This window comes from Phyllostomus discolor, chromosome 5 (assembly GCF_004126475.2).
Source record: "Phyllostomus discolor isolate MPI-MPIP mPhyDis1 chromosome 5, mPhyDis1.pri.v3, whole genome shotgun sequence".
Taxonomy (NCBI): Eukaryota; Metazoa; Chordata; class Mammalia; order Chiroptera; family Phyllostomidae; genus Phyllostomus; species Phyllostomus discolor.
The window spans coordinates 31065790-31080683 of NC_040907.2; the positions used below are offsets into that span (position 1 = coordinate 31065790).

The 14894-nt window shown below is 43.8% G+C and overlaps 1 protein-coding gene across 5 annotated transcripts in view; it reads right to left on the reverse strand.

Annotated features, from left to right (window-relative positions):
* Positions 1 to 14894, reverse strand: part of TESK2 (testis associated actin remodelling kinase 2) — a 117121-nt gene that overhangs the window by 2518 nt on the left and 99709 nt on the right. For 4 of the 5 annotated variants that reach the window (XM_028513820.2, XM_036025964.1, XM_036025963.1 and 1 more), the window contains 5 exons: positions 10279 to 10425; positions 1148 to 1230; positions 840 to 924; positions 528 to 611; positions 243 to 329 (listed from right to left, as the gene is read on the reverse strand). In XM_028513820.2, the coding sequence (XP_028369621.1) occupies positions 243 to 329; positions 528 to 611; positions 840 to 924; positions 1148 to 1230; positions 10279 to 10425 (486 nt within the window). The remainder of the gene's footprint in view (positions 1 to 242; positions 330 to 527; positions 612 to 839; positions 925 to 1147; positions 1231 to 10278; positions 10426 to 14894) is intronic. The other variant, XM_036025962.1, reaches the window with a different exon arrangement.

Genomic DNA, 14894 nt, shown 5'->3' on the forward strand with positions numbered 1-14894 from the left:
AAGAAAGGCAACATGTGGTGGGTCTACCCTACAGGCTAAGGATCGGATATTACAAAGCTACTTTCCTTTCCTTGGTCCAGGGCTCTGGAGAGTCTGGCAGGCCCAGAGGAGGGGGCAAGGGCACTGCCATTCATCAGTGAAAATGAAGCCCCTCATGAAGCTAATTAAGGAGCCCCTCCCTATAGTCCTAACCAGGTGAACCTAGCCCCTGACCAAAAACAGAAGCAAGTAGAGACACTCACATTACAGCAGTTGAAGGTAAGCTGCAAAAAGTCTGGGGGACAGTCTCCCACCATGTGCTGGAAAGCATCATAGTCCAGCCCGAAGTTCTGTGCATGGGTATGTTGGGGAGGGAACAGGGGACATGGGTAAATGGGTTATTAATCCCTCCATCCATCCTGGCCCACTCAGAAGGAGAGGCTGGGAGTTGCCCCTGAGAAATAGCCACACAGACTAATTCCACCCCAAGAACAACTGTCTCAAAAGCACCCCACCGCAGTGGTACAATGCCCATGCCTGCAGCTCACCTCTGTGCGGGGAAGGTAGTCCGGATCAGCCTGGATACGGGCGATGATCTCACAGAGGATGATACCATAAGAGAACACGTCCGCCTGGTGGGTAGTAAGACCTCAGTTTCCCTCTCAGTGGGGTGTGAGGTGGGGTTTCTGCACCTCATGTCCACCAGCACAGGCCTGGGCATGAATGCCCATTTCATTCACTGGGTAGCTGCCAGGTACCAACCCTGCTCCTGTTTGCAGAATCTCACTCTAAACATAAAGGGTGATCCTGGACACTGCTAAGAGTATTCTGAGAACCAAGCCTTGGTTCCCTAGACTCACCTTCTCATTGTAGGGCTCATCTCGGAGAACTTCAGGTGCCATCCAGAAGGGTGAGCCCACCACAGCCAGCTTCTCACTGCCCCCGCTGTGGGGTGAGATTATAGGGAAAATGAGCTTGTTACTGGCTGGTTCAATGGGACATCTGAATATTGGGAATTTTCCCCTGAGGATAGGCGCAGACTAGGACTGATCAAATTTAGGGAGCTGAGGTTGAGCTGTGACCATGTCCTGGCCTCTGGGGAGGAAACTGGAATTTTCCTTTTGCCTTAGTCCCTTCTGTAACCCCAGCACCCGTTAGGGCTACCCACCTGACATCAGGAATCTTCTCAGCCAGGCCAAAGTCAGCTACCACTGCAGAATAACCATTTTCATCCCTCTTTATCAGGCAGTTCTACGGTTCCCAAAGAAGAAGACAGTGTGGCTCAGAAGTGGGGACCAGGCTGCCGTAAAATCACCACCACCACCCCCGTCACAGGGCACCTTGCTCCTTGCAAGTGTACCCTTAGGCTGACCCTGGTGATTGGACCTGGGGGTTCTAACAGCCATGTGAGATGAGTTAGGCCTGGATCATGGGTGGCTGCCCTAGGGTTCATATCACGCTCCTACCACCAATACTTATCTTTGCTTTCTATGTGCTAGGCATGGTTCTAAGTGCTAGAGATATGCCAATGAATGAAAACCCTTGTCCTCTTGGAGCTAACAACCTAGCGAAGGAAAGACAGACTTTCAGCGCCCTGGCCTCCCTTCCTCTTTTCCTCAGAATGTGGAGACCAAAGGCCAGGCCTGACCTTGCCAAGAAATGTAAGCATAGGACAAGCATCCAAGGCTACACTAACTTTCACTGCCCACAGGATCATACATAATCTCCTCTCTGGTATTAAAGCCTATGATCTGGCTCTAACCAACCAGCCTACCTCACACCTGCCCCCTCTGGCCCTGGTCTCCTGCACACATCTCCACCCAGACTTGTCACAGACATGCTTGCCTTGTGAGGCCTGAACAGGCTCTTCAAACCTTTGCCTTTGCTTATACTGTTCCCTTCCATTTGGAATGTTCTCCAAATTCTCCTTTTTACCTCAGAAAATTTTGTGTGTTAAGGCAAGCTGCGTTTCCAGCTCTGCCCTCCAGCTTTCACCTTTATGTGTTTCATCTCAACTCCTGTAACTCCTCTATGCCACTTCCTCTTACAGTCTAGCAGGCTATCACCTCCTCAGGAGCAAGCTCTGGTTCCCCACAGCATTCAACTCAAGAGAGGCTCAGGTCATGCTCACTGAGCAAATGCTACTGTCTCCAGAGAAAGGGTGAGCCCAAAAAGCTCATAAATAAATACAAAGCAGTGACAAACTCTCCCAAACAACTGCATTCAGAATAGCCCTACACCACTGTGGCTCAGGAGGCACCTTGCTTTACTCCACTTCCACAGGCAACAGACAGCAGGGATCCTTGGCTCACAGGGATATTTCTGGGGCCAGCAAGGCCCTATCTGACCCAAACCAGCCATTGCCAAGTCACCTCCTTCTTAGGTCACATTAGGTACAAAACAGTCCCTTATTCTGGCCTGGATGTGATCACACTATTCTCTCTTTCCCTGAACTAGAATAGGCTTGTGATTTCATCATACCCTCTCCCACCTTGGATCCCAGGTAGGCAAGCATCGTCTCTGGCTTTCAGGCAGGACCATCCTTGTGCCTGTCCCGCTGTTAGCCCTCCCATCAGTACTGCCGGCTCAGCATCCTCCAGCTCCTTGACCGTGAATGTCTGTGGGGCCCCAGGCCAGCTTTAGTATTAGCCAAAGTGCAGGCTATAGGGCACTGGCCTAGGAGCAGTGGCAGCTCAGATCTGTTACCTACTTTTCTGCCCTCTTCCTCCTATTTTATTAATAACTCAGACTCCTGTCTCCAAGGCACAGCCTAAAATCCTATTTACTATTTGCTTTACAATCCCCCAGAAACAACCTTGTTAAATTCAGCTTGGGAGCAGCAAGTAAGGAGCATGGCCACAGTGCACTGTCTTGTCAAAGCTGTTCAGTTTCGGCTCCATTTTCACATTCATGGAGACCTGTTCATTCATTGCAAACCAACCATTCAGAAGTAAATGGCTTCACAGTAGCTTCTCTGAGTGGCTGAGAAATGGCTAAGGCAGAATGAACAGAACCCCACAACATAAGGCAAGGTGGCACCTGCTTCTGATCTGCACTGCTCCTCAGCCAATAACTGGGCATTAGAGCCAAAGACAAAGGACAGGATACTGAAAACCAAAAGGGGACAAACTTTAGTAGAGTGTATCTCAGGTGATAAGGAAAATGGGGGAGGAGCCCCTGACCAGGATTAGCCCTTGGGATTTTCTGACAAACTCCTGAGCCTGCCTTTAATAGGGCCCAGGCTAGTGAGGTCTGTCTGGCAACACTTGCTGTTTCTACTTCCTTATCTCCTATTTATTCTTCGCTGGCTTCTGCTGTTATCATGGAGTATTATCATGGAGGATCCCAATGAGTTCCATGGCATTAAGCTCAATAGCCAGAACTAGTGCTTACATTACTGGATCATTCTGCTGTTACCATTACTGACTCCTTCCATCAGTGTTTTCAGGTATCCTTCAGGAACTGTATTAGTACTAGGCGCACAGAGAATAACCAGTTGTCCTGGAGCTAATAGGTTAGCTATTAGAGGCTAGTTAGAGGCTATTCCTGTTTCTTTTAGATTCTTCTCTCCTGGCTTCTATGACAACTACAATTCTGGATTTCCTTCTCTATCTTTGGCTACTCTGCAGACTCCAACACAGGCTCTTCTTCCCATTCTATGAGGATGATGCTCTCAGGATTCTATCTTGGGCCTACAGCTCTTGTGCTCTGCTGCAGAGGCTATACCACATTTCTTTTCTCATTACCACCTTCATGCTGGATGACTCCCAAAGGTGTATCCTCAGCTCCGACCTTGATCCTCAAGCTGCAGGTTTGCACAGCCCACCTATTTCTGGGCATCTCCTGGATTACTCATATTGAACTTCATACAGTCAACTTTCTCTCCCCAAAGTTAAAATTCTAGCTATATTTTTATGTCAATTGGTACTGCTATTTTCCATCCAGTTTGTTAAGCTAGAAACCTGGGATGTATCCTAGATTTTTTACACTTACTCCAGCTAGTTCTTGCATCTAAATGTTTTTTAAATCAGGGCCCCCCTCCTTCATCCTTACTTCTATTGTCCCTGAATACTGCAATACTCTTCTAACTGGTCTCTGTGGCTTGCGCCAGTCTTGATCTCCATAATCCACCTTCCTCATTCCCGTCAGCATGATCTTCGTAAAATGCCAAAGCTAACTGGTACTTCCCTATTTAAATAAAGCCAGAGGTAACATATTGTGTTGATTCCATTTACATGAATGTCCAGAATAAGCAAATCCATAGAAACTAAAAATAGATTAGTGTTTGCCAAGGGCTGGAGGGAGAGGGAAATAGGATAAGGGGTTTTCCTTTTGGAGTGATGAAAGTTCTGAAATTAGATAGTGGCAATGGTGGAATATACTAAAAACCATTGAAATGTTATACTTGAGAGGATGAATTTTATTTTATGTGAAAGTATATCTTTAAAAAGCTGTTACTTTAAAAAAGCCAACAATGGTTCTTCATTTCCTATCTATTAGATAAATTACAAGTCAGAGAATATAATATGATCAGACTCCTCTCTTTTCAAGTCCTACCCCCTACCACTTTAACCTCACGGTCTGCACGGCACACTGTTTATGCCTCTATGCCTTTGTTTATGCAGTCTGTTTTGTCTGGTCTGGAATATTAGCCACCCCCTTTCCCCACCAACACACACAATACTTACTAAGTAGAATTCTATTTTCAGATTCAGCTCAGGCATCATCTCTTCCAAGAAAGAAACTTTCTCAATATCCTCAGGTCAGGTTAAATATACCCCTTTTCAAACATCCTATGCATTCTCTCTCTCTAATCTAACATTTGCCATCATAATGAAAGTATCTGTACCTTCCATAGCTACAGTCTTTAAACCATAGACTATATAAGCTTTAGGAAAGCAGGGGAGTCTTTAAGAGGAAGGTGGCCTGGAAAATATTTCCTGGCCCCCTGGCTAAGGGGGAAGTTTGCCTACTTCTGTCTGTGTGGTACCCTAGAAATTATAAAACATTTTCCACAAACACAAAAGCAATCACAAATGCTTCTTCAAAACAATACTTTCAGTGGGCATATCTGAGATTTTTTAGATTTAAGATGAGAAAAGTGAAGTTTCCAACTACAAGTGGTAAAAAACCAGTTTTCCTGATTCCAAAGGTTTCCTACCTGAGGCTTTTGGACTCTCCAGAGGAGCAGGCTGAAAAGCTTTCCACTGGAGACAGCAAGGCCACGGCAAGGGCAATGTAGTCTTAAGAGAGCAGCATTACGGGGGCCCATGGAGAAGGCAGCACCGTTGTGCAGGCAATGTAATAAGACCCCTTCGATGGGGATGCAAGCCCCTACTTCCAACGTGAGTTAATCCAAGGCCATCTAGTGTAATGATTTCTCACCCAACTTGGACAAGGCATTTCTCACCCAACTTGGACATGGCCCCAATACAGACCACAAAATATGAAGCTCAGGCCACTGTGGGGTTTTGCAGAAGCCAAACCAATTTTCAGGTCGTGTGGGAAGAACGGCAGCAGAGTGAGAGAGAGAGAGGGGAGAGGGAGGGGCGAGAGAGAGGGAGAGAGAGAGAGAGAGGGAGAGAGAGAGAGGAGAGAGAGAGAGAGAGGAGAGAGAGAGAGAGAGAGAGAGAGAGAGAGATGCCTTATTTAAAAATGTCCTTGCTAGAGTCAGTAGCAGACAAAAGAGAGGCCCAGTCAGACTACCCTGAGGTGAGAGGTGACCTTTTCAGGTTCAAAAAGGAACCAAGACATTGCTTTGTCCTCAAACCTATTACATGTTTTCCTCTTTGGGGCAGGGAAGGATCCCATTCGTTTGTATGTCTAACCTAGCACAGACACACAAAGAGCTGAGCAAAAGCTTGTTATATGAAAGTTTGGACTATGACTCAAGCAAATGGGCTTCTTTCAAAAGCATATGTCAAAGGCATACACTGATCAAACATTCAACTCTCGATAGTGGGGACTGAGCTAACAACAGACTCAAAGGGGTAGCAATGAATGCACTTCTGGAACCAACACAAATCCTTCAGTACTGGGCCACAGTAGACACCTGAGAGTACTTCCTGAGGTCTCCTAGAACAACTGCATCATCAATAGTGGCACTGAATAAAGCCAACACAGCACAGGGAGATCAGAGACTACACTACCCTCCTAAATGCCCCAGAAACTATTTAAACCTCTTAGAAGGTTATTTGGTTTGCTGTCCCATCCCTTGCCTTCCATCCCACCATGTGATTCTATATTTTTACCATAGCTCTTATGTACTAATCTGCTCACATATCTGTCTGGTCAACTAGCCTAAAGCCCAAGATGGCCCTAGTGGGTGTGGCTCAGTGGATTGAGCACTGGCCTGTGAACCCGAAAGGTCACCAATTTGATTCCCAGTCAGGGCACATGGCTGGGTTGCAGGCCAGGTCCCCAGCTGGGGGCTTGTGAATAGCACAACCCCTCAATGTTTCTCACCTCTTTCTTTTTCCCTTCTGCTCTCTCTAAAAATAAATAAATAAAATAAATGCCCAAGGATGGTACAGATTGGGTTCCAGTCATTTCTATGTCCACAACACTATGTCCTCTAATAGCACAATATAAATGACTCTCAAGCTACTGATGAATTTCATTATAAAAAACAACTACAGAGTGCCCTACTAGACATTCTCTACATCCCTCCAGTATTCAACGTGTTCCTAATTCATGCTCTTTTAAGTCTCTGAAAAGTGTCATTTTCTGTTCCTAGTTATTGTATGGTTCCGCCTAAGACCATAGTTAAGATATAGGCTTTTCATACTGATGGATTCACCATAGTGGCCTCTTTGGAGTCAATGAAAAGAAATATATATATATATAAAAAAACAAAAATAGAGTTACAATTCATAATTCATACTCCTAAGGGTAACCAAACACATTGGTGCTTGCCTGATCCTGGGCAGCAATGGTAATAAGCAGAAAGAAACTGCTCTCTCAGCTGCCCCTAAGAGCCAAGCCGCATGCACAGTGGTACTAGCTACTCCTAGAGCCACAGGTAAAAGCCTATGTGTGGTAATTGCCACTTCCTGATGGAGCTCATGAACCGAATATTTGAAGCCACATTACCTTCTACTCCTTCTAAGTAAACTATCAGCACCACTACTGCACAAAGTTGTGTCAGATTATTTCTCAAAAGTAATTACATAATTAGACTGAACAGCTACCTCTGATAGACTTTCCAGTCTTGAAAACAGTACTGCAGTAACGTGTGAATCCTGCAAGGGCAATGCTACTTTTAGGAGGCACTCTGACAGGTTCTTTGCTTTTGCCACACAGGCTCAGGATTATTTGGAAAAAAGGATCATCTGCTTCTGTCATGCTTTACTCACCTGGAACATGTTCTCAATACTTTAAATCCCTCCTATGAGTTCTGCTCTGAGATATCTGGGCTGATCGCTTCTGTGAGGTCAAGGACAGAATTTATTTTACAGACTAGAAACCCTGAGGCCCCAAGGGCACTGAATTCATTTGGAGCGGTGGGACAAAACTGGGTCTGGGACTCAAAATCTCAGCTCTCAAGCAGATGTTTTGGCTTCTGTGCCACCAAATGCATTTTCTGAAAGAGGACCAGGAAGGCCCTCCTCTGACAGGCTCTGTGCTAGGTGTGAGACACAACACAATAAAAAAAACAAATAATATGAAGCAAACCTTCTATTGTACTTAAATTAAACTCAGACCCAAGGCTGGCAAAGAGGAGATATTTTGGAAACCTCAAAGCCCTACTCTGTCCCCTTAGCCTTATTTCTCCCTTGAGGCTTCTTATTCTTATAGTCACTATCACCACAGTCCAGGTTTTTGGGTGGGGCTGCTCTGGCCTACGTGTGGACCTTCATCCTTCTCCCTAATCCTGGCCACACAGTTACAGTGAGGCTGAGATTCAAACAAAAGGTCAGAGATGATGAAAGGGCAATGAGAATAGTCTCTCCTTCTGGATGGTCTGGCTTGTAAAATTTCCCTGTTTTTCTTCAACTTGAGATTCCCTAAAATGCACTTCCTAGCCTGTCTCCAGTTTGCAAAGTCATTTGTTCTTACCACCTGGAAGTATCCCCAATACCTCCTTAAAGTTCAGGCCCAAGAAAGCACAGCCCTAAGGGGCACACTTCTTTCTCCTAAGTTCCTAGTTTCTTGTCTCAGGCCACTGGGAGACACCAGAAATACTTACTCCCCATTAGTAAAACCAAGGGACAGTGGTCTTACCCTATAGCTCCAAAAAGATTATAGTCATTAAAAAAAAATTGTTTAAATCCTTGCCCAAGGACATCTTCCTACCTTTTTTTTTTTTTAACAGAGAGAGTAAGGGGGGAGAGAAACATCGATGTGAGAGAGAAGCGTAGATTGGCTGCCTCCCGTATGTGCAGCCTGGGGGCATCGTATGCTCCTGGACCAGGAATTGAACCCACAACCTTTCAGTTATGGGATGACATTCAACCAACTGAGCCACACCAGCCAGAGCAGTTACAGTCATTTTTACAACATGACAAGCCTACACAGAACCACACTTGTACATTATCACAATGGGACAAAGTACTTTGGGAACAGAGAGGAGAAAATGATGAGCTTTTAGAACCTATTAGGGGAGCTTTTCTCCAGAAAGTCTAGTGATATTTCTTTTCTCTGAAAATCTATATCCTATGGCTGAACACTCAATTGTAAAATATTGTGGACTATTTTTTAATTATTCCCCAAAAAGACTGTGATACCTCTAGGTCAGCAAAATTGTCCTTTTCTAATATGCCTTCATCCATGGTGCCAGGCACAGGAGACACTCATGTAGGGGTGGGAGAAATGTCTGCGTGTCTGATAGATAACTTGTCATGATTTTGCTCTACCTTGGAGGAAAAGACGCTCTCTGAATAAGAAGCAAAGATTTGATTTTGGCTCCATGCCCGAGGGAGACGAGGCTATCGACTTAAGGCAGTATCTAAATTGACACGACCCTACCTATTTGCCTGGAAGAAGTGCAGATTTCCTAGTCTTGACTTTCTAAAGCAATCTAGGAAATAAAAAAGGCTGATGAAGGGAAAAGATACCATCTTCCATGCCCCAGCTGTCCAACTGTCCAGTCCTTGCAGGTACTGATAAAGACAAAGGCTTCCTCATAAGTAGGCCTCAGCTGGTCACCAGATTCTACCTGCCAGCCTTAGTTAGTGTTCCTTTCTTAACAGTGCAGCTGACTACAAATGGCCCTTCAATCACCTCCCCCAGAGCTTTTCTGTGTAGTACGCAGTTTATAAAACAATGGCCAGGGTCCCTTGGGGACAGTACTTCTATTTGGAACACTGGAATCATTCCAATGTGAGGCCAGAAACTTACTTCTCTAGGCCTTATTGGCTCTGAGAATACAGCTTGCTTTTGTTCCCTTTGTACACTTTTTCTTATAACAGTCTCTCTTACCCTGGTCCAGGACAGAAGAGGTATAGGAGTATATGTGTATGCATGTATGTGTGTATCCACATGTATATGTTGAGGATGCGGAATGAAATGACAGCTCTTCTTGGGCAAGTACAAAACTCCCATATACCTCTCTAAAGACTTTAAATTGGGTCTTGGACAGAAGTAATATTAGATGAGGTATGCTTCTCACATCAATGATCAAACGTTACTACTTATATAAGCCTTGTCTCAATGGTATCCTGGGCAAATTGGCCCTGACATGCCGATGGGTAGCATGGCCAACTTCCTCTAAAACAACTCTTTTCTGACCTGGTCACACAGCATTTGGACAGCAAGAGAATACTACAGAGACTAGCTGACACCAAACAGGAACTGGCAGAATGGCAGAAACTCAATCACAGAGATAGAAAATGGGTTAGTACATTACAGCCCCCAAAACCTGCACTCGAGTGACTAAAAATCACTGAACTCCCCCTGCTCTCAGTTAAGAGCCACTTCCTGGAGGCCATGAGAGAAAACAGTCAGAGACAGGCTCCCACATTGTCTTGACTGCTGTCATCCTATTGGTCAAGAACCTCTTAACTCTCCTCACACCAGTTGCTCCTGCAACACACATTTTCAGGAGATTAAAGTAAAGCATGAAAGTTCTCAAGATGTATGTGTTGTCTGGCTCAACACTGAAAGGTACCCACTGCGAGCCAAGATTGGCTTTCTAAGGACTACCTTAACAGAGTATTAAGTTGTATCCTCTGTGACTAACTGTTAAATGTAGAGGAGAGCTCCATCTCTCCAAAGCTTATTATGACTGGTTTCTTAACACAGCTTTCTTGGTCATGGAGGACAGTGTCTCAAAGAGTTGTGCAAGAAAAGCCTTCGTACCTTAGATGTGAGGTCCCGATGGAAAATGCCTTTGAAGTGAAGGTAGCTGAGGCCCACTGCTATGTCATAGGCCAGCTTCACCCTCAGAGTCCAGGGCAAATGCAGGTTACTGTCTAGCAACTGTTCCAGGTTTCCAGAGTTGATATACTGCAAAACAGAAGGAAAGCCCAGCTACCATTTGTCAGGAATGTTCGGCTCATGGTAAAACCACTAGAGAGTAAACAGAAGATAGACTGTAGGTTTTTGTTTGTTTTAAGTGACTGAGGCCTATTGTGCATCTGATAAGTGTTACACATAAAGATACCTTCTGTTAAGGAGATCACAATCTATTAAGACATAGACAGACAATATCATTTGTTAAATGCTAAAGCATTAACTTGGTACATGTACAACAACACTATGCAGAGCAGAGAAAAAAGTTACTAACTCAATCTGAACATGTCAGAGAAGGCTGCACAAAGAAAATAAGGAGTCAAAACAAAAAAGAAGGAGTCAAAAGCATAACCTGGGGGAGCAGGAGACAGTCCATACAAAGGGAGCAGCACAGGCAAAGATACAGGTTAGTGCACGCTGCACGTAGAAAAGATGGCCCCGATATGCGGATGAGGCTGATACACTTGGCTAAAATCTATGGGCTTTACCTTGTCTATAGGGAACAAAAAAAGCCTTTTAAGCAGAAGAGTAACACATTCATATTTGCTTTTTAAAGAAAAGATTATTTTAGCAATGGTATTGATAGATGGATTAGAGTGGAGAATATGGAGAAGAGAAAATAAGTAGAAGATATTGCAATACTCCTGGTGTGAAGTTGATGCCTGAGTTAAGGCAATAGTGAAGGCAATGGAACAGAGTAAGATTCAAGATACTCAGATGGCAGAATAAAAACAAAACTTGATGACTGCCTGTACAGGGGGATAAGGGCAATGAAAAGCTGTAAGTTGCTCCCAAGTTATTGGTCCCTGGATGCCATTATGAAATATACAGAATACAGAGAGTGAAGCAGGTTTTCAGAAGAAGAGGCAATGTTAAAAGATAAGTTCAGCCAAGATGTGTTGAGTTTAAAGACTTATGGGACAACCAAGGTTGAGATGCTCTGTAGAGAGTTAAAAGTTCAGGAACAAAGTCTGGGCTAGAGACTAACATTTACGAGGCAATAACATTGAGCTGAGTGGTCACAGAGGCCAAGGGGTGTACAAAATTGCCCAGGGGCTAACATGTAAGGTGGCAAACTAACATATAAAGAAGCAGGCATAAAAAAGAAGAACCAAACAAGAATCATCATAGAAGTCAAAGAAAGAGAATACTCCAAAGAATAAAAGACCAAAAGTATCAAGTGTTATAGATCAAGTATGATGAGCATTAAAAATGTCTACTAAACTTGTAAGAGGAGTCACTGGCAACCATGGCCAGAGTAGTTTCAGTAAAATGGTTAAGACCAGAGTAAGGTGAAAGTGAATTGAGGGATGAACAAGAGATAAAGCTGCAGAGAAACTATGTGAAGATGTACCCTTTTAAGAAACTTGGCTGTTCATCATTCCTACCTAGCCATGAAGGGCTGCTTTGCTTTTTTTTAAAGAGCAAATAAACATATTATATAGAGATGATAATAACAGCAGCTAATATTTATTTATATGCTACTTTGTGCCAGGCCCTATTCTAAGAATTTTACATTAATTATCTCATTTAATCTGCACATAACCCTATGTGATAAAGTGTACTATCATCCTCATTTTACAAAAGGCATTTAGAGGTCAAGAATCTTGCTCAAAGTGACCCAGTTATTAAGGAACAGAGCCAAGGCTCAAACCCAGGCAGTCTGGTTCCAGACTTATGCTCTTTACCACTGCATTATACCAGAGAGTCAGAGGCCGCAGTATCCAAGCCAGCCTCATGCAGAACAGGAGCTCTCAGTTTTCTGTCAATTAGGTTAATGGATTTATTTAAACCTTACATGGTGTAGTATTATCTTCCTCCTCCTTCCAAGGAAGAAAAAGGGACAAATTCCTCTAACCCTAAAATTAAGCTCTTAATACCTATTTATGGGGGGTACTATTGAATTTACAAAAAAACTAGGAAACCTAATGGGCTAGGAGGCAAAAGATCTGACTTATAGTCCAATTTTGCCTCTTGAGAGTCATTTAACTTTGGGCATATCAATTAATATGACTATCCTTCAGTTTTCCCACCTATAAAGTAGGTATGGTAATCTCTGATCCATATAACACATAATATTATTATGAGAATCTAATAAAAATATATGAAAGTGCTTAGAAAAAAATTAAGTGCCATATCATCAAAGACTTTCTGATGTGGTAACATAAGCACCAAAAAGAGCCAGTTGGGGGCAGCACGGTGTAGCACTTCAAGATCCTTGGATCAGGAGGATCAGGTTTGGCAAAGCAGAGAGAAGGGCTAAAAATACACCTAATTTCTCAAAACAGAAATCTGTCGATTTGCTTCATCCTGCTTGATAACCCATCTTTGGACATCTCAGAATGGAGGCACAATACAGCATTCGCACAGTGCCTTCAATTTCGTTCACTCCAGTTGATACTGTCCACAGTGCACAGGAGTGAAGTGCTCATTTGCCTAAAAAGAAACTGAAACCTGCAAACTCTCAAGCCACACGGGGGCATAAAAGCTGACCACCTAATCATGCAGACAATTTCTTTCGGCTATGCGAGTCAGAAAGATCGGAGGTGGTCACTTCTTTGGCATGGTGACAATGGAACACGGAGACCTGACTTCAGAGCCACTCCGTTTCCCAACGGAAGGTGGCCGGGCAGAAAAGACTGATGCAAGGCTGGCTGTGTGTGCACTATCTGTAGGTCGGACTAAGCAGGACTCTTGATTCTGGTTCAAAAACACGTCTACTCTTTCGCTGTAGCTCTGAAGACCTGAGAAACCCACAGACCAAGCCAGAGGGGTGAGAGCAGAGAAGAAAGGTGAGACACAGTGAGGAATCACACTAGTTAATAGGCTCTAAATTTTCTGGGCAAGATGGAAAAAGTACAAACCAGGACCAGAGAGTGGAACCACATGAAGTTTTACTGTTACAATCAATCTCTCTCGCCACGCCTTTGGTGAATACTTTGGTGGGCTGGTCAAGTCGCTGGGCCTTCAGAAACCACAATGTCTCAGTGTCTCAAGATCTTTTGCATTTATGAGAAAAGGAGTTTGAGACCCCCAACAGGAAGATTCTAAGTTGCTACATACTCTGTGTGCCATTAGTTGGAACGTTCACTTCCCCATAGGCAACTCCCAGTGCAGACTCAGCTGGCGTGTCCTCTGAACAAATAAATCCCTCTGCAAGGAAGCAGAGGCAAGAGAAACTTGCACGAGCCACACTCAGCTTTCTGGGATGAGGATAACAGCTGCTCTTTGCTTTCTTTTTCTTCCAGACCACTCCCTTGGCAGCTCTACAAAGCACCTAAGGCATTGGCAATATATTGACATAACTACAGAGAGAGAGGTATTTACACTTTCCATTTCTTACTGGTTTTCTTTTAAACTTTCAAACTCAGAAAAATATAATATCAGCGAATCAAATGTGTTACTGGTACTTCGTACCCCTCAGTGACAGGTCGGCCAACTTTTCCTGCCCCACAACCTGCCTGTCCTCTTCATGATCTAATCAAACGTTATAACAGAGTTTCTGCCACTTCATTTGTGTTTGATACCTAAGTTCAGTTAAAGACGGTTTTCCCTAGAAGGCACTCAATAGATAAATGTATGTTGTGGTAACTAAACAGTATTATTATATATGTAAAAAATCATATGCCAACACCCTAAAAAAAATCACCAAAGGGACAGATGAGTTGATACTCAGCTCTCCACTCAGGAATATCATTTCAGGTTATTTCCACAACACTTTCATTGAGCACGCCTTCCTGTCTTGCTGCACCCATATGAGAGTAAGAACAGGTCCGTTACAATGAACTTTATATCCCCAATGAGTAGAAAGAGTCCTAGCACATGGTAAACATAGTGCATCTAAAGATGAATAACATGTAGATAAGACTTTAAAGAAGTCCAGTGAAAGACACATAGGTTAAGTATATAATACCAACAGGCCTCTTACCAGAGGTAAATACTAGGGGTATGAAAGTAGAAACTGACTCTGCCTGAGGAGTCTGGAAAGTTTCAGAGAGGAAGTAACATCTGAGTTGGATCCTAACAGATAGCAGTGGTCTAGGCTGAGAGAATGGTTCTTTCCCTGTATCCCATAGAGGCTCTGAGGGTACCAGCTCAGGCACAGAGAGGCACACAAACACGGTCCACACAGGGCATATTCTGGAGCAAGGCTTGACAATACCTACCACTCACTACACCCACAGCTCCTGTTCCCGATTCTTGCTGATTCTAGTCAACTACAGCAGCCTCACCTGGTCTATATACCCAGAGCTCCTGTTTCCAATTCTTACTGATGCTAGTTGACCACAGCAGCCTCACCTGATCAAAACCAGAAAGAATAAGACCAAATGGCTGCTTTTATTTTATTACTTAGAATTATCACATACTGATATCTGCAACCAAAAAACTTATTCCTGAACAGTGATTCAAAACCCATATTCAGACAGCTCTAAGAAAATATCAACTGTAATATCCCGTTTTGA